The sequence below is a fragment of the Mustela erminea genome, chromosome 3 (genome assembly GCF_009829155.1).
Source record: "Mustela erminea isolate mMusErm1 chromosome 3, mMusErm1.Pri, whole genome shotgun sequence".
Taxonomy (NCBI): domain Eukaryota; kingdom Metazoa; phylum Chordata; class Mammalia; order Carnivora; family Mustelidae; genus Mustela; species Mustela erminea.
This window is the reverse complement of record NC_045616.1, coordinates 39,780,832-39,807,804: the sequence shown is the minus strand read 5'-3', so window position 1 is coordinate 39,807,804 and position 26,973 is coordinate 39,780,832. Positions and strand designations below refer to the sequence as shown.

The 26,973-nt window shown below is 38.2% G+C and overlaps 1 protein-coding gene across 20 annotated transcripts in view; it reads left to right on the top strand.

Moving 5' to 3' along the window:
• Positions 1-26,973, top strand: part of PAM (peptidylglycine alpha-amidating monooxygenase) — a 154,841-nt gene that overhangs the window by 115,248 nt on the left and 12,620 nt on the right. For all 20 annotated transcript variants that reach the window (XM_032335655.1, XM_032335654.1, XM_032335653.1 and 17 more), the window contains 7 exons: positions 4,448-4,577; positions 14,707-14,823; positions 16,950-17,022; positions 18,168-18,378; positions 18,804-19,004; positions 21,165-21,280; positions 26,329-26,428. In XM_032335655.1, coding sequence (XP_032191546.1) covers positions 4,448-4,577; positions 14,707-14,823; positions 16,950-17,022; positions 18,168-18,378; positions 18,804-19,004; positions 21,165-21,280; positions 26,329-26,428 — 948 coding nt within the window. The remainder of the gene's footprint in view (positions 1-4,447; positions 4,578-14,706; positions 14,824-16,949; positions 17,023-18,167; positions 18,379-18,803; positions 19,005-21,164; positions 21,281-26,328; positions 26,429-26,973) is intronic.

Below are 26,973 nucleotides of genomic sequence, written 5' to 3'. Positions count from 1 at the left end.
AATCTTAGTCTTTATTCTCGTTGCCTTCTGGAAACCAAAGCATTGAAAAATAAATATAAAACTACAGATTGCTATTCTGAATGGCAGACTATTTGCTAACATACGGAAGCCTGACTCAACATATATTAGATACCTCTGGACATCAAAAAATAATATCTGCATTTGTGTGATGCTTCTTATCAGTTAAAAGAATTCACAGCCTCTTTAAATACACTTATGAATATTTGGATTTTACTTAATTTTTTATGGACAACTTTTAGCTCACTCAGAGTCCACACTTTCTAACATATTTCAGTCATACGCTTACCTCTAGGTTCACATTTTATAGGATCCCCAGGGTAAAATAAAGCATTCAATCGGCTGAATTTTTTCTCTGGAGGGAATAATAAAATACTAAAAACACATACAGCCTCCCCTGTGAGCCAGGGTAGGTGTTTTAGATGCATTAACTTATTTAATCCCCGTAACAACCTTATTTATAAAAGCATTTAGAGAGGAAGAAACTGAGGCATGGAAAGTTGAGGTCACATGCCTTAAGAGCCATAGCTCAAGGAGCCACAATTCAAAGCCAGTCAGACTTGCTCCAGGTCTTGGTTTTTAACCACTTTGTTATTCTGCCTCTCACAATAACATAAAATAGATAGACGGATACATACTTACATACATACACACATACATAATAGGAAGGCCAGAGGGAAGCATGATGGCTGGTTTCTGTCCAATCATTTCATCATCTCATCTACAATTATAATAACATTAGGTGTAAATTACTTTTTATTTAAGATTTTATTTATTTTATTTGAGAGGGAGCATGAGCGGGGGGAGGGGCCGAGGGAGAAGAAGATTCCCTGCTGAGCATGGTAGGGCTCAATCCTGGAACCCTGGGGTCATGACCTGAGCCAAAGGCAGACACTTAACTGACTGAGCCACCCAGGCGCCCCTAGGTGTAGATTACTTTTGATCCTACTTTCTCATTCAGTATCCAAACATTTTGACCAAGTTGAAGATCTCGTTTGCAATTAAATTTTAAGAAGAAAAGAAATTCTGCTAGTGCTTTTGAGCCCTAGTTATGTCTTAATTCTCTTCCCCCACTTTATCCCCATTAAATGAAACATTATAATTTAAGTCTTGTTTTCTTTCTGACTTGAGTATAAATATTTCTCCTGTAGTTTCAGTTAATTATACTTACTGCTGACACTTCTGATGAATAACAGTCCCTGACCAAAATAAGGCATCTTTTCCTCACTAGGTGAGAATTTGCAAGTATAGAAAAAGCCACCACTACCCTCTGTTCTTGTTGAAGCTGTCTATGTGATTTCATCAAGGTCTTTTACTTATATTAAATGTGAAGAGCCCTGTTCCACTGAAGTGAAGTCACAGCTCTGGGTTTGAAATTATATTTTTTCTCAACTTTATTTTATTCTGTTCATTCTTCTGTAACACAGATGAATGAATGCCCTTTTAAATGCTTATTAATAATTTCATATGAAAGCAGCATTGATCACGAGCATTAATCTCCCTCTGGGAGAGGTGTAATTCATTAATTACAGTGATCTATTGATACAATTTTAATAGTAACGTATTTTTTTTTCTGAAATTAGTAACTTTTTTCCTAATATACAGCTGGAATATGTCTGCACATCTACCTTTATAACGCATATAAGAATTCTGAAATAATCTTATTAGTTGACATCTGAATTTAGAGCAACTGACACTTAGATTTGGGAATGGTTTGCCCAAGGTCATGTATAAGAAATTTGTATTAATTTTCAAATTAAAACTGGAAGGCTACAGCATTAGTCATAGACTGAATCACTTCGTAAATGAAGGCTGAGAGAAATCCAAACTCTAATTTTTAACTTCTCCGTGATGGAAAATGTTACGTTTAAGTTAGAACCCAAATATATTTTATCATATAATTTCCTTAATAAGGATTTGGACTATTTCTTAATTGGGGATTAGAAAATAATGATCCTTGATATCGATGACTAAAGTCTGGCCCAAGCCTACAGTTCCTTTCCTGTGAAATGAGAAAATGACGTGGGAGAGGCCGGTGCTCTGCTAGCATTCTGTGATTCTCATGTAACAGTGGGCAGGGATTGGAAGAACCTCAGTGTTAATTCCATATACATGTACCACCGGTCCTAAATGATTGCCTGGATTCTTGATCACTTAATCTTAAAAGGCACAGCCTTTAACCACCTCATGACAAAAAAGATGGTGACACTGGAAGCAAAAACAACAGTTAACCAAGCTAACGTTCACAGAGAAGAACATGAACTCAGTTTTCCTTTAACCATTGTAGAATTTCTAATTAACACAGGGACCTAGAGAATTTTGAGGTCTTGGGTAGGTAATCCTGAGAATTTTGAGGTCTTGGGTAGGTAAACTTAATAAATATTGTATGATATTTGAAAATAAAATTTAAAATAATATATAATATTATATAAATAATATATTTAAAAATAACATATAAAGAAAATATAATCTCCAAAGATTTGCCACACACAATGTAGTTCTCCTTGGCATTGACTCAGTGCTAAACAAGCTGGGTTGCTCATAGTATTAACCTTCTTATTTCCTTACATATTATCTTACTGTTTTGAAAATTCACCAGAAGTATACATTTTAGTAAGTACATTCCAGATATTTACACTGCTTTTCCTTCTTGAAAATGTCCACTCCAAAGGGACTCTCCTATGTGACAAAATAGGCTGTTAACAACTTAGTGCTTTTTGCAGACTTTTGAGTGCTTAACCTATCTAAGGTCAATGAATACTGGGATCATTCATAGCCAGATTGAAGCTTATTACACAAAATTTCCAATATCTTATGAAATTTACATTTGTCCCCAGACAGTATCGTTCTTTTGGACACTGCATAGTATTTCTTATCAGAATTAGTATTTCTGCACCTTCCCCAGGACCTAGCTACCAATGCCTGCTGCTGAACCCCTGAACAGAAATGTTCCAGGAAATGTGATATTTTTTTCTTTTCTTTAATGAAAATAATTAACCCGTTATCATTTTTATTGAGTCCCTTAAAAGTGTCTTCAGCACAGTGCTGGGGGTAAAAAAGAGATAGTACAAGTGAAATATAAGATGCTCAAGGTGTTTAAAAGCTACCAACATAGATAAGTGGAGCCTGGGTCCGAGAGTTCTGTCTAGCGGATTTCTTAGGCTATTGCAATGGGCCAGACCCTGCGTAAGAGCTGGTGAAAATAGTAAATACAACAGGATCCCTGCCCCCAAGAAATTCCATCTGGTTGCAGTGGTTCTGGGCTCTGAGAATCTGATGAAAGCAAGTCAATATCTCTGTTGTCACGAGGTTCCATGTTTCCTGGAAGCCCTTCCGGACTCTTCAGGAGCTGGTCAGTGAGCACAGAATGATGACCGCCGAATGGACAAGCTGTAACCGAGATGAGAATGGATGACATATAACCTGAGATTCCAGCAACTTTAAAATAATTTAAAACATGTTCTTTGGGGAATGATTTATCCATCTGGGGATCTATTTAGACATACCTAATTGCTGCTTTGCTACTTCTCGGCGTCTTTGTTGAAGCATTCGGGAGGGGAAGAAATATTGACACTGATACGGTAGATTTCACAGTATCTTCATAACTTTAAGCCTCAGTTAATATTGCACATCCATACAGCACGCCTCTTTATTCACTAGCACATTTATAAAAGGAATTAACACAAATAAGCCCAGGTATTCTCTAAGTATAAATATATTCTGATCAGGAATGAAAATAACTTGGAAATCGTCCAGTCACAAAGTTTCTGTTAATGTTCCCCTTCTCCTATAGTAGGAAACAGTGAAATGCAAGCAATGAAAGTGTCTCTCCATTCCCATTGTTACAGGAACACTCAGGATCGGAGGCGTAAGATCGGTATCTCGGACAGGTTGCTTGTGCAGGAGATAATTAGTCATGGCTTACTATAGGGTCGTGTGTATATCAAACATCCAGAATTGACAGGAGTTAGACCACACACACACACACACACACACACACACACACACACACAGGCTTCTTTCCCATGCTTGCTATTTATTCACGTGTAAAAGCTTTGAATTTAAAATGTTGCCATCCATGTTGCCATGTTCCCCCCAAATACAAAGTTTAAAGAAGAATCTTGTCCAGCAGAAAGCAGTCTCAGATTTGCTCTTTCATGACCTAAGGGTAAGCTGGTTTTACAGGCATGTCATCGATAGGAAACGTGGGCCTACGGTCCCCAAACCAGTTCACAGGCCCTTCCTTGATCTCGTAGCTCAGGAAGCTGGCCGGCATGTGCATGTGGTGCATTGATGTAGAGCACGGCTTGATTTTGTTTTCCTTGCATCTAGTGACAGTACTGCATGAGTTTCTCATAACCACGGTGAATCTTCATGAGGTTACACTAGCTTTCCTTCTTATACCAAATGTATGGATTTATCTTTTTAGATTTCCATGTCGAAGAAGCCCTGGGTTGGCCTGGAGTATACTTGTTACCAGGCCAGGTTTCTGGGGTGGCTCTGGACCTTAAGAATAACCTGGTGATTTTCCACAGAGGGGACCACGTCTGGGATGGAAAGTAAGTACTATTTTTCCTTCGAGGAGTAAATGAAAACACACCGAGTCCGAGTCACTTTTTGTTAAACTAAGAATAACGGTAAGAGAACTACCAACGTTCTTTTCGAACTTGATTTTTGTGAGCAAACCGCATTTATTCTTTGAACACATGTCTGTGATAAGTAGCAGCAAGGAAGTCTTGTGCATTTTAAAACAAATTAAAATAGTTTCACAGTCGAGTTTATGGAAAGAAAGCAGTAACAATCTGTGGTTCTGCATGCTTACTGTTTTCTTCCTTCCTCCTTAAAGCCACCTTCGCATTCCTGAGGAGAATAATATTACAGGCAGTTAGGACAGTACGTTGTTGAGGCATTTCACGACTTCAGAGAAGGTGCATCTTGAGACATGATCAACTAAGTAAAGTTATTAGTTGACTACAGTGAAGCATTTTGTTATTTCTGTGTATACGCTGTATCAAGAACCCTTCTAAGCCAGTTGAACTCTCCTTTTCCATTGAACTGCTCCGTGGTGGTGATCACCATTGGCCTTCCCATTTTCATAGAGATTAATTTTATTATTCAAGTCTTCTCTTTATAAAAGTACCAAAGACTTAAGGTCTAATTCCCCTGCTTTTCCCTCTGGGTTTCTCTTTCCAACCTTTTATTCCGTGTTCCACTATCTTCTTGGATGGATTTTTGATAAAAATGTCTATCTAACATTTATTGTTTACTCGTGGGACTCTGTTCTAAATGTTTACATAAATCACCTCACATAGTTGGGCACTCTTACTATCACCACCGTTGACATTTTCCAGATGAAGAAACCAAGAGAAGGTAAGAGTCGGAGTTAGCGAATGGCAAAGCCAGGCTTCAGTTCCTTTCTGTGTGACTCCAGCATTGGTCCAGGTGCCCACCCTCTGATACTGCCTTTTATAGGATTGGAAGTACATTCACATGATGATATTTTTAAATGCTTGGTCCTACATTTAGCAGGTTGTGTCAGTTCTCCTGAGTAATGAATATCCATTTATTCATTTGTTTTTATCACAAATTTACACATGAAAATAAATCTTAAAATATCAATGAAGTGTCATGAATCTTTTCCATTCAGGTGTACAGCTGTAGGGTCTCATTTGGAAAATTGAGGACCTACTAGATCAGTTGTATTTCTCTTCCCTTCTCAGAGGTACTGACTAAGCTCATGTTAATGCCTAGCCTGCCCTGTGACTACACACAGATGGGATTTTCTTTGTGCAGGTGAAGAGAGAATTCAGGCAGCATTTCAAAACAGATCGCTAGCTTTGTTTTGTTTAATTGTCCTTTCCAGTTGTCACACTTGAAAATGGAATCTGAGAAGGAAATCACTTTAGAGTTCAAAGCAATCGAACTCAATATTCCTATTCATACATCTCTGTTACATCGTCGTAGTCATTATTGAACATCTAATGGTATTTTAACAAGTGCTTTTAAAAGCAAACTATTTCTATTCATTGTAGCATATTCTTCTTTTTAATGAATATTGCTACATTTTCTGCATGGATTTCTAGCCACATTTTACCAGAGGAGAAAATTACAGCGTCATTTTCTCCCATTGATACTGTTTCAGCCGGCTAAAGCTAAGTTGGATAAAGTCCAATTCTCCATTTTAATGTGAGACTCACTCCAAGCAAACAGCCCGGGCTGCAACGGTTTAATAGGAGAAGGGACCTATAAGGGGCCAGGTTGGGGTAGAAGACGAGGACACAAGACTATGAAGTAAGAGCCACAGAAGAACATTTTCTGTGACTTATATGTTAGTCCTAGCTAAAGAGCTGCTTTTTCCTGGCATCAGGCTCTCATCTAGATAAACAGTATCATGGGTAAATAGATCCCAGTTTCTTTGCCAAAGCCCTGGTGTGTTTATCCTGATAAATGGCACCAAGAAAGGGTGTTGTTAAAAATGCAAGACTTCTTCAGAGCAGATGCACTGATTTAACTCATTAAGTCTCTGTTTCTTCTTTCTTACTCATCTTTATCTTTCAGATGTAAGAATTTCGTTCTCTCTTTTTCGTGGTGTCTCTCCTGTATTGTCCATTGGCCTCTAGCAGCCATTTCAATCCATACTTGCCAGGAAATTCTCTTCTGGAACTCACTTCTCTGCTTTTAATCACTGTCTGTTTATTATTCTATGAGGAGAATTAGAAGTGGATTTGGATTTGTGGGTTCCATTCCTTTTTCTTTTTTTTTTTTGTGGGTTCCATTCCTTGAACCATCATTCATGGTCTTCCTTCATGCATAAGTCGCATTATATATAATAGACAAAGAACGGTTTTTGTTCTCCCTCATTAAATATTCAAGGTTTGTAAAAAAAAAAAAAAAAAAAAAAAAAAAAAAAAAAAAAACCTGCCTGTAGAACTTGTGACATCCTGGTTGAGAGACAACGGACATTAACAATTGGGTGGAAATTGCATTCTTGTTGCTACCACTGTTTGAAGAGAGTAGTGAGAAATCCTGTATTCATCTTACTCGGAATTTTTCCCTTCCTGATATTTCCCATGTTCACAAAAGTATAGTTTCTGTAAGGCCAGAACTTGCTCTAAATCAAATCTAAGCACTCTGTATCCCCTAATTTTTATTTTTATTTATTTGGGAGGGGGGAGATTTTATTTATTTATTTATTATTTTGTGAGAGAGACACACAGCAAGAGAGGGAACACAAGCAGAGGGAATGGGAGAGGGAGAAGCAGCCTCCCCACCCAGCAAGGAGCCCAATGTGGGGCTCCATCCCAGGACCCTGTGATCATGACCTGATTCAAAAGCAGAAGCTTAACAACCGAGCCACCCAGCCACCCCTCCCCTAATTTTTATGATAGGACCATTCTTTAACTCTCAGGCAGCCCTTGGCATTAACACTCCACAAATTAATATAGTACCCAGTGCTCTTTGATGTCATCATATCAACTGTTTTTATAAGTACTGTTGCTCCTCATCTCTACCTGATTTCCCTGATCACCCCTTACTCGTCTATAAAACCATGCTAATTAAGCATGGCATCCAAACTGAAATAATAATAATGAAAACCATTTAAGCTCCTGAAAGGTGATTGCCACTCCCTTTCTCTGTCTGATTTCCATTTTCTTCCCAGTCTGTCCTTTAATTTCAATATGGCTACTTTCAGAAGCTTCTAGCTGAAAGAAGAAATGCCTCTTACCAGCAGGGTGTAATGAAACTTTTAAGAGCCTCTGTGTCTGTCCTGGTGTTAGGGCAGCATGACAGCTGGAACTCCTTCAAGTTTAAATGCCTCCCAGCAGGAGCTGGGTAGCTCCTGCCTGGGAACAGCTGTTCCTGGGTCTCTGTCTTAAAATCACGACTACTGTCAAGTCTTCTCTCTTGGCCTTTCTTTTATTTCTCTCAGCTAGGGTTATGGTTCCACTAGGCAGGACTCACGTCACATACCCACTTAACCAAACCATGGGTTTTACCCTTAATTTTTAGGTGTTAAAAACTGTTTCCTTTATATCATTTACTATATTTCACATGAAGCTGGAAGGGATCTTGGAAGTTGTATCACTTGGCATTCTTTCAATAAGAGAGAAAACCAACACGCACTAGCTTAGGAAAAGAGGAAATTTATCAGTTCGTACAAGTGAAAACTTCAAGGGTATGGTCATCCATACAATATCACCCAGATCCGTTTTTTAACACATTTTCGTTGGTTCCATTCCAGGGCCCTGAGTGATCCCTCTCCCTGTTTTCAGCCTCGGAATTGCATTATCACATACTAGTCTCACAGAAGACATAGTCTATGTCCCTGACAGAAAATCAGAAAATCAACAGAAAATCCTTAAATTGAGTCTTTTAGCCTATTTTTTGGTGTAACGTAGGTCACATCTCCTCCATCTCTGAACCAGTCGTTGTGGCAGAAGAAGGAAATCCACTCTTTGGCTTTGCCTAACATTTTTGTTCTGTCCCTGGAATTTGGGAGTAGAGTTGACATCATCGGAAGAAAATGGGCTGAGAGTGAGGCTCGGAATGTTGGATCAACCAAACAAACATGGAGGTTTCATCAGCACAACATGGGGCAGTAGACACTGGGCACCCAGAACAGTAATTGCGCACCAGAGAGCTCACCTCCCACTTCCCACCAACTGCAGACGCCCCTTTACAAGATCGTTCAAGTCATCCAGGGCTTGAACTCTCAGTGCCAGGAAATTCCCTACGACATGAGACATCCTTTCCAATTATGGGACTCTTCTAGGTGTTATAAAGTTCTTCATTATGTTAAACTCAAATCTGAGTCTTCTAACTCTACCTTCTTGACAACCTAACACAGGATGAACTTACTCCCATTTTCCATATCAGCTCCTTACATATTTTTTTTAAAAGATTTTATTTATTTATTTGGCAGTCAGAGATCACAAGCAGACAGAGAGAGAGAGAGGAGGAAGCAGGCTCCCAGCTGAGCAGAAAGCCCAATGCGGGGCTCGATCCCAGGACTCTGGGATCATGACTCGAGCTGAAGGCAGAGGCTTTAACCCACTGAGCCACCCAGGCGCCCCAGTTCCTTACATATTTGAAAGAAATCTTATCTTCTCAAGACTAAATATCCCCAGGCCCTCAACCAGTCTTTTTTTTTTTTTTTTTTTTTTTTTTTAAGATTTTGTTTATTTGACAGAGATCACAAGTAGGCAGAGAGAGAGAGAGAGAGGAATAAGCAGGCTCTCTGCCAAGCAGAGAACCCGATGCGGGACTTGATCCCAGGACCCCGAGACCGTGACCTTAGCCGAAGGCAGAGGCTTTAACCCACTGAGCCACCCACGTGCCCCTTCAACCAGTCTTTATGCTGACATGATACTGTATCTGAAGACACTGATTTCTCATCCTTCTAAGATGTTTGGTGGGAAAGTGGCCACAATACCTCATCTATTACTGGATTAGCAGTGCAATTATTGTCCTTTAGATATCTCTGAGTGTAAAAGGATTGTATTCACTTTTATTTAAAAGTCATCTCACCTTGTTACCATGTGTTGAATCTGCTAGTATCTTCAAATATATTTCATAAAACTGTGCTCAAATTTTGCACTGGAAATTTATACTTATGTGGTGTTTTTAAAATAATTGAATTCAGGACTCCATTCCAGTTACATTTCACCATGTTAGATTTAACAATTTACAGGTATTATTATTTTATTCTTAATTAACCAGAGAACGAGCTGTCCCTCCCAGCCTTGTATCAGGTCTGTTTGATGAGCACGCCTTTGGTATCTTCATAAATGTTCCTCATAAATGTTGTTTGTAAGATTTGAATAGTTGAAAGACTGACTTAGCAAGGTTTGTTCTTGGAGATGTGGTCTCCTGGGAATCTTCTCCCATTTGCCCACCCCCCACCCCCCCACCAAACAGCTCACAAAATATCTCTTCATCGGTGCTTCATGGAATCTTGCTGAGATCTGTTGTTTCGGAAATCTCTCTGCATCCTAACTTTTAGAAAAATCAGTTCAAGATTAGCCTCACTAGTTTTCTGGAGTCTCCGTTAAGTTATCTGCTTGAGGTTCTGCTCTTCCATCTGCATATTCTTTCATACCTTAAGAATTTAGTGAGCTTTGGGGTGCCTGGGTGGCTCAGTGGGTTAAGCTGCTGCCTTCGGCTCGGGTCATGATCTCAGGGTCCTGGGATCGAGTTCCGCATTGGGCTCTCTGCTCAGCGGGAAGCCTGCTTCCCTCTCTCTCTCTGCCTGCCTCTCTACTTGTGATGTCTCTCTGTCAAATAAATAAATAAAATCTTTAAAAAAAAAAAAAAAAAAAAGAATTTAGTGAGCTTAGAAAACAGAACTCAAAGCGACCGAACTTAGTACCTTCATTTCTGAGAGAAGATCCCGAGGAGTTGTACAGAAAGAATGTCTCCAAATTCTAGCATTTTCTCTCACATTGCTATTTGCCCCTTACTCAAGCCATTTCCTTGCCAGTGTTACGTCCCTTTCTCAAGTTCTTCCTTACGTGACTACTCTTCCATCTCTTCTGCATACGCATATTAAATTTGATAACAGGCAGGGAGAGTCTCCATTCCAGTGAGGTCAGTCCTAGTAAAAGAAAAACATTTCTTTCTTTCTTTCCTTTTCTTTTTTTTCTTTCTTTCTTTTTTTTTTTTTTTTTTTTTTTTTTTTTTTTTTTTGAGAAGAGGAGACCTGGGTTTGAATCTTGATTACCATTTCCCAGGCCTGAGACATGCATGAGGATGTTTGCACTCCCTTTCGCTCAGTTCCTTAGCCCAAAAAATGAGGGCTTTATTAAGTGCCTCATTCTGTTGAGTAACAAAAAGCCCTTTGTTAAGCACCTGGTCCTCAGTGGCTTTACCCGACCTAACAAAGCCCTGGGCCATAATACCTAGTTCTTTTTTCCTTTCATCCCTATTTGTGATGTCTCCGGGCACTAAAGTCATGCTGGTTTCTTTGTCTACCTCTTTTCCTCCTCACAGGGATTTTTTTTTTTTTTTTTTTTTTTTTTTTGCAATGTGCTTACTTGCAGAAGTGAACGTTTTTAACATAATATTTAAGTGTATTCCATTTAAAACCTCTGGCCTCTGTATGGTTATCTTTGAATCGCTAATATTGGGGGAATCTTTCCACTTATTTTCTCACTTGAAAATTTATGGTTCTAATAGATGGTTTAGAGAGGCTGGGCAGTGAGGGGGTGGGTGAAACGGGTGACGGTGTTTAAGAACACCCTTATTGTGATGAGCTCTGAGGAACATTGAGGTGTTGAATCGCTATATTGTACACCTGCAATGAATATAACGCTGTGTGGTAACTATCCTGGCATTAAAATTGAAAAAGAAAGAAAAAGCAAAAGAAAACCTATGGTTCTTTCTCCAGCTTCTTAATTCATATAATTACAACATTATACTTCTTCTCCTCGGTTGCTGTTATTTATTTTGCATTCCCAGAATTTTGATTGATGGCCCAGAAGTTTATTTTCTCCTTACTCTCGTTTCTTTTCTGCGTGAATATAGCAAAGCGTTTCTCCTCAGCCTTATCTAAACTGTTTGATTAGCTGCTAATGTGCAAAATCATTAACGGGGAATTCAAACTGCTAAAATAAAGAACTGATGAATTCGGGCCTATGAGGCCGCAGCTCAGCCTCTTTGGCTGAGTGCTTTTTTAGAGAAGCAAACAAAAATCAGCAGGGCTGCAGGCACCGTGTGAAATTTGCCGGGTATTATTATATCCTGCAAAAAGTTAAATGCAGTTGAAATAAAGAGCTCTCTGCAGCATACCATGCGGGGTTGCTGCTTGAGAACACTAAAGAAGCAGTTTTCCATAGCAACAGTGTATCCAGCTCTGTAATCTGACATCCGGTTATGAACCGTTCAGGGGTTACCTTTCTTTGAAAATTGCAGGAGTTTATAAACTACTTTATTTGGCAGATTTAGTGCATGGGTGTTTGTGATTTTTCCCATTCAAGAAAAAACATCAGTTGCTTTTATTACTTGCCCTGTGTCACTACCAAGGGCCAGTAGCCGGTTGTAGCAAGCCCCCGCTATCCCAAATGAAAAGGATTAGGACTGGTGAGCCCATCACCTGAGTAACTAGTCCTTGATGTGGAGCAGGGCATGCTGAGGTCTGGCATGCTTCAGTTTCATCAGGATATACAATAGGTACCATCGCTCCTGTGCAACGCCACTATTATGAGCTGTCAGGAGCGGGTCCGAGCACTAGCAATATATCAAGTGCACAGCACGTGATAAGAATTACGAGGACTTGGTAACTGTCCATAGTACTCCCAAGTGGGGGTGAAATAGAGAAGTAATATACTAATATGTTCCATGTCCAAGCAGGTAAACTGAAAGAATAAATGAAAATTTTAGGAAATGCAGAAAGGAAAAAGGAAATGCAAATATGGTCAGTGGATTTTTAGCGACGTCAATAAATACCCGGGTTATGATGTTGTGCTACAGTCGTGCAAAATGCTACCTTTGAGAAACTTCTCTCTCTATTTAATTTCTTGCAACTGCATGTGAATCCACAATTATCTCAAAATTTCAGTTCAGAGAAAGAGGAAGCAGATTTTTGACTCCGTACAGGAAAAGCATAATTCCCATTATCTAGATTGCCATTGTGCCATTATAAAGCATTGCAGTGTTCTTGGAAAATGAGGAATATAGCATAAGCCTTAAAACAGAAAGTAAATGAGACTTATTACACACGAATGTGAACCTTATAGCGTCCTATGAGTCTTAGACTTGGAGAACTTGAATGTTATCTGGTATCACAAACGTGTTGGCAAAAAAACGAACATTAATGATTGAATCCAGGGCCATTGTTTTCTAGAAGAATAGTTATGATGTTTTTTTAGTACAGAAATTCATATTGAAAATAGAGTTTCAGATATAGGATAAACTCTTTCAGTTTTCATCATTTTAAAGAGTTACATCATATCTGCCTGTTATCAGTCTCCCATGATTTAATAAGACCTTGTATATTCTTACATTGGTTCTAATAAAGTTTCACATTTCAATTTAATAATGATCCCATGATTATCTTAATGAAATCTACTTTGTCAGTTTTGTTACTTCTGTATCATAGACTCAGATAGTTTTTTTTTCCTAGGGACTGCTGTGTGGTTTTTACTACACATAATAGCATATGTAAACAGTATTACTTAAGTTTTAGGTTGACAAAGCTGAATCAATATTTTGTTTTCAATTGAATGCATCATTAATAAGAACTACTTCAGGGACTTATTGTTATCTTTCATGAAAAATGTTCCCAAAAGACTATAGCAGTCAAGAAGCTCAAATAATTGTGTGATGTGTATTTTTAATGGCCAGAGAATGTAACTTTGAAATTTTTATTCTTCTACTGGGACTCTGCATAAATTCCACAAAAATTGCAACCAACCAGTCAATAGGTATGTGACAGATTTGATCATTCTTTTGCCTTTCCAAATTGCAACTCTATCTCCATAAATATTTAATACTATTCAGAGTCTTCTTTTGTTTATACAATTGAACTACAAAATAATAATAGTTTTTTCCCACAGGTTTGTCTGATTCTGTCAAGGAAATTCAATTACAGAAATATTCACTGATTATCCATTGAGTTTGGCAAAATATAAATATTTATATTTTTATATAGACATATACATGCATATGACTGAACTATGTGCTGATCCAATTCTTTGTTTTTTTTAATATAAATTATTCTCTTGGTGTCCTGCACATTTATCTGTTACATAAGATTAGATTACAAGATTTTACCTTTGTCTCTTAGTTCTAATAATTTCCCAAACAGGACTCAAAATAAGTACAGTATCCATGATAATTGTCAGTTTAGGGAAATATATTACTAGCAATTCATATAGAAATATAAATGGAAAAAATATGTAAACATATACATTCATAATATTTTATAACCTGGGAGATACAGATATAAAAAGCAGAAATTGTCATATTTTCTTTAGTTTTTATATTACTATATAGTAATCCATTTTGTACTTATAGAGTAGCTGTTTTATGGAAGTTTTATGTTTCTAAGCATTTTTTTATTTCAAGACTCGCGGTTTATATTTTTAAATTTATATTTTGAGCATTTTGTCCTATATCCTTATAATATGTGTTTGCATGTTATGCCTATGGCAAATACAGTTGCAAACATATTTTTGATCACTACCCTTCCTGCTATCAAGTACACTTTCCTTATTACAGTGTAAGATAAAATAAGTTATGCTTTCTTTTGTAGTTTGAAGGAAAATAGCTATTAAAATGTTTTTGAGGAGCTTTGAAAAAAAATAGTAGTATTTCTTTAACTCTCATGTGAATATGAGTCACCTGGGGATCTTGTGGAAGTACAGATTTCAGCTTTGGTGGGTGTGAGACCTTGCGTCTCCAGACCATTCACATGTTGCTGACCACTCTGAGCAGCACGGTTCTACAGGCTGATGGTACATTTGTAACTACCATTATATATGCTGGTAGGGGTGTGTGTGTGTGTGTGTGTGTGTGTGTATACATATACAGAATCAAATAGAAATGTGAAGGACAACAAAGTTTAAGCTCTTCTCTTGATTCTGTATTTTGAATCTCAAGTGAATGGTCTGCATTTCTCAAGTTCATTGCCATTTCTCATTGCCTTATTTTCCATTCTAATGTCTTTTTTTTTTTTTTTTTCTTTTTAAGCTCTTTTGATAGCATGTTTGTTTACCAGCAAAGAGGACTCGGGCCAATTGAAGAAGACACTATTCTTGTCATAGATCCAAATAATGCTGCTGTACTCCAGTCCAGTGGAAAAAATCTGTGAGTGTAATTACTTCTGTTGTTGTTAAGGCTTGTACTACATGTATTTTGTTAAAGTGTGGCACTGGCTCTGGTCTTGGAAAGACTGTATGGTCTGATGCTGGTGAAAAGGCACAGCTTACAAAAGCAGGAGACTAAATGGGCCATCTCATCTTTCATTTTCTAAGTAGGTGGTTCCAAACCCTGACTGAAATTAGAATCATCTGGGAAGCTTCAAAAACCCAGTTTGAGATTTAGGCAGGGACGGAGACCAGGCATCAAAAGCTACTTACTTTTAAAGCTCCCAGGTGATTCTAACCGGTACTCAAACTTCATAGTGCCATTGACACACATGGCTAATGAAGTGAGTTCCTGGTCAGCTTAGATCTGAAGATTAAAAAAAAATTTTTTTCACCATAAAAGCCACATAGCCAAAATCAACATTAAGAAAAAAAGTCTTCTTTCTTCCCATCTCAAAGTGAAAACTAAACAAATATCATCATTTAGCTTCCTTAGCATGCATAGGTAATTTGGCCTTGAAAGACTTATTATTTGGTCTTATTCCTAGATAACATTTGGCAACCAAAAAAAATTGGCTGATATTCACCGTCATTGAAGGGAAGGGGCACCTGCTTACAGAGTGTCCTCAACCATTTTAACCTGGCAGCTTCTGGAACGATACCCTGCTCCATCTGCTTAGGCACAGGAAAAGCCAGGGAGCCATCCATTCTGAGCGCAGCTGCTTATGAGGATGGGAATAATTAGATTTTTTTTATAGGATTCTAAGATGGCGGGTCAGGTGCCAAATCCTCATGGCGGCTCTACCACTTAGTGGGTTTGAGCCTGTCTCCTTGGTGCTATTCCCATGAATCAGAAGCATTCTCTTTGCAGAAAGGAATCAGAGGAAGACAGAGCAAGGGCTGCCAGATGAACCTGGCCAGCAGTGGGGTGTTCTGTTTTGAAAGCAAATCATAACCCCTACATCCAGTCACCAAAACACAGATCTAGTTCATTAGTCAAGCTCAGGGTGTTATATTCTTGACTCATGAAAAAAAAAAAATCTGTGGTGTCCCCACCATGGTTAAGGCTAGAAGCTGACAAACAGCTTTTGTGGTTTGTTCGATGTCATTTGACTACAACCACATGAAGATGTTGCCCATGTGTTTGTTAATTCTAAGTTCCTTAAGCCTGTGAGATTCTGCCTACACCAGCTTACGGTTAGTTCTCTTACCCCGATCATCCCAATTGATTTGTTAAAGTAAACTTCTTTATTGATTATCGGCTTACACCTTCCCTTTGCTTGGATGAACATTTCTGTTGGAAGTGGTTTCCTTTGGGTTTTACTATCTTGAGGAGGTACTCTTAAAGCTTTGGAGTCCTATTTTTAATATTTTCTATTAACACAGCTTACATTACCTCGAAGTATATTTGAACTACTCAAACTATATAAATCCATGTATGTTTCTCTAGACAGTTTGCTTTATACAATTTCTAAATTATTAATATTTATAATCTTTGAACTTGTTCTTAAATTGATGTTATTTGTGTTGTTTAATATACCATATTTTGTGACAAATGTTTGTCACTGATTGTAGGCTTCATTTATAGTTTTTTCAAAGATTAAATAAATACCATTTAAGATATGTCAAAAGGAGGGGTGGAGGGGAAGGGGTAATGGGTGATGGATATTAAGGAAGACACGTGATGTGATGAGCCCTGGGTGTTACACGCAACTGATGAGTTTCTGAACTCTCCATCTGAAACTAATGATGTACTGTATGTTGGCTAATTGAATTTAAATTTAAAAAGTATATATATTTGTATATATATACATGTATATATATATTTGATGTATGATTTGATATATACATGTATATATACATACATGTGTATATATTTGAAAATATATATTTTTTCAAATATATATATATAAATATAATATATCAAAAATTAAAAATTTATCAAAAGGAGGTTTCTATTACAGCAGGTATTTTCATTTAATTTAAGTTGGGCTTTAGTAATACAGGTACACATTTATCAATTCATAAATTAATACTATCTTTACAGATGCATTAGCAAAAAAAAAATCTTCTCACGTATGCTTTGGGAGTAACTATATAATTAAGACCATTGTTTTTATTTTGCAGGTTTTATTTGCCCCATGGCTTGAGTGTAGATAAAGATGGAAATTACTGGGTCACAGACGTGGCTCTGCATCAGGTAACCTTCCGTTTGGCAGTGATTCAAATAGAGCTTAATGGAGTTATGCTTTTGAATGGCTCTAGAGCTGTCTGGGTCTTTTTCTGTTACCCAGTAAGTTGGTTACAAGAACATGGAACTGCTACATCTGAAATCTTTCTTTTAGAACGCAGGCAAAGCTAATATGTAAATAATTCAGTCACCCTCCTATGTTGGGCCAGCAGGAAACTATGAGCCACATGCAAGGCTTCACCGCAACAATTGTGTGGACTTTCCCACCCTCCTCGGCTCTCCACATTTCTTTCCTTTTCTGTGTTCCCAGGTCCTGGTTCTGTTTAATCACTTGTGTTTTTATCACTATGTTGTTGTTGTTGTTTTCCCTGAAACCACTTTAATCTTCTGTAAATCCAGGCAAAATCTTAGGTACAGCCATGTTTATATATAAAACATGACATTTTTCTTGTTTTTAAGAGAAGTTCTGTGTCCTTCACAGAACAGCCACAAGGTCTTCCTCTCAAAAGATGAGCTTTAATATCCATTTTATGAATAGGTGGCAAAGAAGTATGAATACTAGCGGGGAAACAAAAACCTGGAACTCAGAAGACATAACTATAAGAATCTTCAAATATCATCTCAGTAAACATTTATTGCTTGTGTATTGAAGAGCATCATACTATTAGCCAAAGAGAGACCAAAAAAAAAAAAAAAAAGTGATGTAGGGGGCGCCTGGGAGGCTCAGTTGGTTAAGCAACTGCCTTTGGCTCAGTTCATGATCCTGGAGTCCTGGGATCAAGTCCCGCTTCGGGCTCAGTCTGCTTCTCCCTCTGACCCTCCCCCTTCTCATGCTCTCTCTCTCTCTCAAATAAATAAATAAAATCTTCAAAGAAAAAAGAAAGTGTGACTGGGTGGAACAGGACATCCATTCACCACTAACTACCTGGATGACCTTGATCAGATCACTTAATCACTAAGGGCCTCACTTAAAGAATGGGGGCATCAGACCAGATGGTTTTTAGAGTCCCATCCAGTTCTACGGAGTATCTTCTTATAAGTAAATCTCTGGGAGTTTACACTCGAAGTGCCCGTGCAAGTGGCCTAAGTCAGGCAAGGGTGTACCCATAATAACCATACAAAACAGTTAAAACTTTTGTTCCTTGTTTAAAAAGGTGTTCAAACTGGATCCAAATAGTGAAGGCAGCCCGCTGTTAGTCCTGGGGAGGAGCATGCAACCAGGCAGTGACCAGAATCACTTTTGTCAGCCCACCGATGTGGCTGTGGACCCAGACACTGGAACCATCTATGTATCAGACGGTTACTGCAACAGTCGGATTGTGCAGTTTTCACCATCTGGAGAGTTCATCACACAGTGGGGAGAAGGTACTCAGTCTTGCTCTCTAATTGTTATTATTCGCCAGTAACACTAGGAACTAGTGACTGGCCACCCCTCACCTTCTTTGGGATGGAATTGGCCCCTGCAGTGGGGAAAGCAGGGCCTCTGTATGCATCCGGTTGGCAATTTTCTTACACACACACACACACACACACACACACACACAGTTTTGTGAGAGGAAGAAAGAATGCTGCAACCCCAAAACTTTGTCCAAATAGGGAGAAAACCCCTAACATGTTTGTGGGTAAGAGATGTTATAGAATAAATGTATAAACCGCTTTACCTTATTTTTCCCCCGGGTCCCAGATATTTCACGGTTTACTACCATAGATTTGGAAAATTAGAAAACTTTAAAGTCAGACTTTGGGTGATGTTACACATTGTGTGTCTGAGGTTTTTCTTTGTTCTGTAGAGTCTTCCAGGAACAATCCGAAACCCGGCCAGTTCAGCGTTCCCCACAGCTTGGCTCTTATACCTCATCTGGGCCAGTTATGCGTGGCGGACAGGGAAAATGGTCGAATCCAGTGTTTTAAAACTGACACCAAAGAATTTGTGCGAGAGATTAAGCATGCATCATTTGGAAGAAATGTATTTGCAATTTCATATATACCAGGTACTTGATCTTTATTTTTTGTTTTTTGCCGTGCTGTATTCTATCCTTACAAATTATTTGTTGTATCATAATGTGCTCCTCTTATGAGTTTTTTTTCTTATTAAGGGATAGAAGATGCTTTAAAGATCAGATCTTAAAACTATTTGAAAACTCTAAGTGCCTTGCAAATCATTTTCAACTCATGTGACCTTGTTCTTTTTACAGAAATAAGAAAGCACTTGTAATGGATTCAAAAATTGTTCCCAAATATTGATTTTCATTTTTCCTTAATTTGGATCATTTGCTCTGGTTATTAAATGATTAATATTATTTCTTCACACATCCTCAACAGATGGTGTTTGGTAAAAATCAGTACGGTATTCAAAATACTTGTGCTTCCCATTTTTTAAAAAAGCAGTGGCCAAGTTTTTTTTTCCTTTTTTAAGATAAATATGTAAAGTAAGTGAGGCTTATATTTAAATGCCAAGAGAAAGGACCAATAAAATCTGGAATTTTTTCTCCTTTTCAAACTAGATTTTCTTGATTTGGAGAAAATCAGAAAAATAATATAAATTTATATAATAAGCTCCATTTGATTCATATTATAAAATAACTGGCATAAGAATTTCTTTAAATCATGAATATCGAATAACTAAAAATATATTTCTAAAATATATATATAATTTTTATAATATATTTCATAAGTATATGTGCACCTCTATTAAAGTAGCATTGACTATTGGTAGCCCTCCCTATTTTATTTACATTTCTTATATTATTAAAGTTGCATAGTCTGCTGTCTTCCCAAACAGCTCCCAATATGTTTAGGAAATGGAGTAAAGAGACTCAGGTGACCAGATAAAGAGCAAGTTTGGCTTCCACTAGGAACAAGTAATAAAATAATAAAAGACTCTCATTAATGTCAGTGAAGAAGAAATTCTCATGTTAGTTTTTATTTCATATGTAAAGAATAAGTTTGACAAGACCATTCACTTAATAAAGAGGGTGATCAAATTCATAGTGAATAAAAATAAATCAAATATGAGGAAAAAAACATTAAGAGAGAATATGAGAGAAAATCTGGTTAAAATCAGAATCTAGGGACTCCTGGGTGGCTCAGTGGGTTAAAGCCTCTGCCTTCAGCTTAGGTCATGATCCCAGAGTCCTGGGATCGAGCCCCGCATCGGGCTCTCTGCTTGGCGGGGAGCCTGTTTCCCTTCTTCTCTCTCTCCCTGCCTCTCTGCCTACTTGTGATCTCTGTCTATCAAATAAATAAATAAAATCTTTAAAAAATAAAAAATAAAATCAAAATCTATGCAGAGACGTGTATTATAATTAGAATTCCCTCTACAATATTGTATAATAGTAATTAATGATGATAGTGTTGGGTTTTTCTTAGTATGATATGTTAAAGAACCTTTTCCTAAAATCATTTGAAAAAGGATAAAAAGATCTTTGATAACACTTTAGCGCGATGTATATTTTATTGTGTTTTAAGTCTTTAAAACACAATATTCAGTCATCCGAAGTGTTTATTTAACCCAAACATCACAGTTTCTATTGTTTTGTATAAACACTACTATAATAGGAAATATAATTTTACTACAAAAAGTATTCATGGAATTAATATTAAAAAGACGATCTAATTTTTAATTGGAAAAAATAGGTCTTTGATAACCTGAAATATGCATCTCACATTTTCAAATTTCAATTGTTCAAAATCAGATTATTTGGTTTCTACGGTAACTTCACTTGCTGCCTTTGTGTATTTTTCTCTGATTCTCTTTGTAATGATAGCATATTGTACTTATTTTTTGGAGGATCTGATATCCCACAATGTCTGACTTAAAGGTTATCCCTAGGATGTCTGTAATATCTGTATGTCTCTGTGTCTGTATCACTATCTGTGTATTCCTGATTTCTACTGGCTTCCTAAGTGGAAAAGGCCTTGCAGTTCATGGTTTTCCTATTATAAGGAGGTTATGTCTTAACTAACCTGTTTGCCCCTGTTCTTCTTATTCGAGATATATTTGCTTAGTGTTTTATTTTCTACTTTCGTCTTCAATTATAGGGTCTAGGCTGACTACACAAAGTTAACTGTTTGTGTAATGTACATGCATGTACTTGAAAGCCAGTCTCCTCCATACCTTAAAGAAAGATTAACTGGATGTACTGTCACAGGTTTGCTCTTTGCGGTGAATGGGAAGCCTTTCTTTGGAGACCAAGAACCTGTCCAGGGATTTGTGATGAACTTTTCCAGTGGGGAAATCATAGATGTCTTCAAGCCAGTGCGCAAGGTACTCACATACATTGCCTAGGTGTCAGTTATCCTAAGAATAAACTAAAATATGAATCTTGGCATTCAATTTGTTCTTGAATGATATCTAAAAACTTTAAGGAGGTGTGATAACTTTCTTAGCTAAGTTTTTAGGAGTTTCCTATTACTATGTTTTATTTAGAATAGATATCCTTGTCTGTGCTTAGGTCAGTTTCTTCAGATGCGAAGTACTACTGTATGCATTTCTAAGGTTCTTAGGAGACTTTACACACCAGAGCAGGTTGGAATTCACTGTAGTTTAAATTAAAAAAAAAAAAAAAAAAGTCTTCTGCTTTCATCCAAGTAAGGAGGATATCACAGTATGTTCAATTGTGCTTTTGTAGCTCTCTTTGCTCCAACAGAAATCTTGTTTGCCTTTTGTATGCTGTTACCACATTGAGCAACAAGACTTGAAAATAGCGGTTTCTGGAATTGAATATTTAAATTCTAAAGGCTTAGTTTAGGACAGAGACTAAAAGTTAGTTTTAACTTCACAAATGCTTTACTGCTGCTTATTCCAATAGTGCTTTTTGCAAACACTCTGGTTCACTATGCCCATCGCCCTTCTGTCCCTTTAGTGTATTTTCTCTGCAATATGGCTGCCAGAATGGTCAGAATGTTCACATCTCCTGCCTGCATGCACTTGTGGCAGATCATTTTTAGAAAATCCAACCTGCTACAATGATGCAAATAAGAGTTATTTTTCAAAAAATATCAAGATGTACTGGCTTTCCTTGGATCAAAGTGCAACTGTCATTAAACACTGGACAAACTCTATCTCCATACTCATAACTCTGACAATAGGCTTTAAAATGCCAAGTTTGGGGACGCCTGGGTGGCTCAGAGGGTTAAGCCTCTGCCTTCGGCTCAGGTCATGATCTCAGGGTCTTGGGATCGAGCCCCACATTGGGCTGTCTGCTCAGCAGGGAGCCTGCTTCCCCCTCTCTCTCTGCCTCTCTGCCTACTTGTGGTCTCTGTCTGTCAAATAAATAAATAAAATCTTTAAAAAAAAAAAAATGCCAAGTTTGCTAGATTAAAAAAAAAAAAACTTCAAAATGCCTTAATATTGGAGAAATTTGTCCGTTCGAATACTGACACGTAGGCTGGGATTTATCTAATCAGTGTGAGGCACCATGCTAGATCCTGAGGGTATGATGGTGAACAGAACAGGACTGAGCCTACACAGCATCTCTCAAACAGAGTTTTAACAAAAGTTACAGGATCTGAACTGAACCAAACTGAATCTGAACAAAAATTGCAGTACAGCTTCCCCTCGTTTTGTAAGTTTCTATTCGTACACAATAAACAGGACTTTTCACTCTATTTCATCTGAAAAGCAGTGAGGAAAGAAATTCATTACATTGATCATATCTATTTTACTTCAGTAGTGTTTCAGATCTTTACTGATTATCCGATCTTCATTGTTTTGCCTCTTTGGGTTAACTTCCTCGTATCTATTGATTCAATGACAGATTTAACTTTCATGTCTTCGCTTTGTATTAGTGCGGTATTTGCCTTGGCTTTTCTTTTAATGACAATATACTGTGTCAACCAGGACATTAACTTTTAATTCAAATATGCATCAAGAAAGCAAAACTGTGTGCTATTAAGCAGCTAAATTCTAAATGAGCCTTATTCTCATATGAACCGCCATGAATGAAAACCTCAGAAGGCATTATACCTAAACATTAGCATTCACCAGACATTCAACAATGAATAAGTCATAATATGTAAGTCAGTACAGCCCACTTATAAAGACAGTCTAACTGCAAGGTGAATTTGCTTTTCCTTTCAATACATAAGACTTGATAGTGCACCAAAATATAGAAATTTGTTTTGTGTTGACTCAGTAAACGAAAACCAGTCTATGAATCTCTCAGAATTGCCATTTAATTACATTATCATCACAAAGCTTAAATTGGGGTGAAGGAAATCATATGGTATATCGACTCCTGTGAGAGAAGAGATTTCTACCTCAGATGGAAAGTCAAGTTTTACGTAATGTGTCTGCGCCTCTCTGTGTGCCTGTCTACCACTTACTCCCTGGGTACTTTAGTTCTCCCTCTTCTATTACATTCTTCAGAAAAGTTTATACGGATGAGCTCCGTTTTTATGTCAATGCAGGGAGGCTGAGACAATGGGACGATACAGAGGATGGTTCTCGTTCTCTCCGACGGTATCAAAAATGTATGAGGGCAAAAGATACATAGTTACCTCCCACTTTCTTCTCCCCATAATCACAAGAGAGGCTGCGGTCCCTAACAGCTGCTTTGTATAACACATCCTTCACATCCTGGCTTTTTTTCTTTCTTTCTTTCTTTTGCGAGGCAGCTCATAGGGAAGGGAATGATCCCCGCCACTCCATCCCAAAAAGAAAAGAAAAAAAACCAGTAAGCCCAGATTCATGTTGTCTCTCCAGCCTTAACAATGGAGATTAAAATTTATAATATTTGACAGGATTCGAGCTCAAAGTGTCACATAGATACAATTATTTATCCAAAGCTAAAAAGTAAGAGCACAGCTGGATTTTATACAGGTCTGTAGACCCTAAAATGCGTTTAACCTTTTAATCCCCTGAGGGGCGCATTGGTATACCAAGGGATACGTTAAACTACGACATAACTTGGTGCAAATTCTTAGAGAACTATGTGACGTAATGTAAAATTTAAACATTATTTGGTGTTAAAACAACATAGTTATGATACTGAGAACACAAATCCCCTTTGAATTTTTTTTAAGGTTTTATTTATTTATTGAATACAGAGAGAGAGAGATCACAAGTAGGCAGAGAGGCAGAGAGGGAGGGGGAAGCAGGCTCCCTGCTGAGCAGAGAGCCTCATGTGGGGCTTGATCCCAGGACCCTGAGATCATGACCTGAGCGGAAGGCAGAGGCTTAACCCACCCAGGCCTCCCCTCCTATGAATTTTTAAGATGAAGTATAAGATTTTGAGAGCAAGTTGCCCTGGGCTCTGTCACCAAATGCCCCAGGGCACCTGGTGTCATTCTTCTTTCTCTTGTCAGTTTGACTTTGTTAGGGAGGGGTACCTAAACAGAAGAGAAAAGAAACCTCAGAAGAGTTTACAAATGACACAAAGGAGTAGAAAAGTTCATTAAAAACATTACAGTTGAATGTTTCTGACTGCAGTAGGAATAGAGGTTCCAAAGTCCTATCCACTATCCTCCTCCTGAGCCCCCTAATGGCCACAGAATATTTCCAACAGAACCTGGGCTCCCTGGATCTGTCTGAGAGCCACAGGTAGAGGTTTATTGTTATTGTAGCCTTGCATTGATGACATATTGTGATTTATTTAAAGCAAAATCTTTGGCCAACGAATAATTCACACATTTCTCCCCCACCTTGTTCTATTATATTATTTTTCCTATTAAGAAATATGAAGCACTTTACAAGCATATGTTTTGCAAATTGGTTTCTAAGAACATATTTTGGTACAGAAGAGGAACTTCCTGTAATTTGCAAGCCTGTTGCCACCTTTTAGCTGAACCCAAAATGAAGATGAACATTTAATGACTGGCTTGTGAGATCAACAAGGCAACATTTTGATTTCTGGTTTTCTGTTCTCATGCACATTTGTCACAGCTCATTTGGTAGTATGAAGGAATGAGCCTCCTTGGCATGGCTGTCTCATTTTTCTTTTCTTTTCTTTTCTTTTCTTTTTTTTTTTTAAGATTTTATTTATTTATTTGACACAGAGAGAGAGAGATCACAAGTAGGCAGAGGCAGGCAGAGAGAGAGGGGGAAGCAGGACCCCAGTTGAGCAGGGACCCTGATACAGGACTCAATCCCAGGTCCCTGAGATCATGACCCAATGCGAAGGCAGAGGCCCAACCCACTGAGCCACCCAGATGCCCCTCATTGTTCTTTTCAATGTGACAAACTGTTGATGACTTTCAAAGAATAGTATCTCCACAGTGAGTATTCTGCCTCACCTACAGGGAGCTAAGAACAGTAGTTTGCTTCATGAGTGCCCTTTGTAGTCAGCACACCAGAGTGGACAGGTGCTGCCTCACAAGACTAGAGTCTGGATGTGCCTCCTGTTCATACACACTGGTCATATTTTTGAGAACTCAGACAGGCCTGTGAGCCTCAACAGTGAAAAAAAATCATCCATGTCCTGCCAATGGGTGGCCACCTGGCACCTTTGAAAGCTTCACATGCCAGACAGAAATGGCAGCAGCACATTTTAAGGCTGCTCTTCCAAGAACTACTTTGGTGGCCTTTTGAAAGTCACACAAAGTTCTCCCCTCTTATGTCCTAATGACTGAGATGGTGGTGATTTGAAATGGAAGAATGTCATGAAGAAAGACCTATTGAAACACTGAATATCTAAAATAGGTACAAAAGAAAAGAAAAGAAAAGAAAAAGCCCAAGATGTACTTGGTGGTAACACTCAATTTGTTTCCTCTTGCTGACTGAAAACACTGCAAGCCCTGGTGTCAGAGAAAAGAATCCCTACACTGCTACATGTCTCTGGTATGCACTTCAGAAGTAGTCTGAATGCCCGAATCTTTGAAGTGACTCTTCTCATCAGAAATGTATAAGTAGTTTTTCAGGAAGCGTATGATAGCTTGATGGGAATAATAACAAAAATTAAGGCTCCATCATTTTTTTTTTACTTGTGTAGATTAAAACAGGCAAATGTGATAGTGTTTAAAAGAAAAAAGAAACATGAAGGCAAAAGTACAAATAAATAGGTAGCTAATGGAACACCGAGTAAACAAAACTGGAAAACTGTAATTTCATAAATGTTCACTTTTAAAAGACTTGAAAGTCAGTGCTGAGGGTCCCTCCGCATTTTCCAGTGGATAGAATTATACGTCATGGAGTCGATGCTCAGTGAGTGAGTGAATGTCTCTTCCTGGCCTAAAGGGGTCTGGATGGAATTATAGTTTGTTTGATTTGTTTAACAGGCTTATTGTTTTATGTGTGCTTTGCTTTGTTTTCCCACCTTTTCCCAAAGAATTCAAGGAGAGGCTCACCCCCCTCGTATGTGCTTCTTCTCTCGGCAGCACTTTGACATGCCTCACGATATTGCTGCGTCCGGAGACGGGACCGTGTACGTTGGAGACGCTCACACCAACACCGTCTGGAAGTTCACCTTGACTGAAAGTATGGTGTTGACAGTATTCCTGTCCGTATCTTCCCTCAGCTTTTTTTTTTTTTCCCAACGATTTTATTTATTTGACAGATCGCAAGTATGCAGAGAGGCAGGCAGAGAGAGAGAGAGGAAGAGAAGCAGGCGTCCTGCTGAGCAGAGAGCCAGATGTGGGGCTCGATCCCAGGACCCTGATCCTCATAACCTGAGCCGAAGTCAGAGGCTTAACCCACTGAGCCACCCAGGCGCCCCTTCCCTCAGCTTTATTGCCTCTGAGCATGTGGAAAAAAATATTTGCGTTTCCTTCTCTTTTTTCTGATAGGAGTGGGAAATCAAACTATAATTGGCAGTTGTTAAAAGACCTGTTCGGTTTCATTTCAGGGATTAAATTAATTTTTAAAAAGTAGAGAGAAACAGCTTCCCCCCGCCCCCACCTGGCAGTTATCCCCTTGTTTCCACAGATACTCCACAGGAAATTCTTGATGCCTGGAGTAATGTCTGTTATGTTGAAAGCCAGCGTTAATTCCAACTTTGTTCCAGAGGGAGATGATGGCTTTGG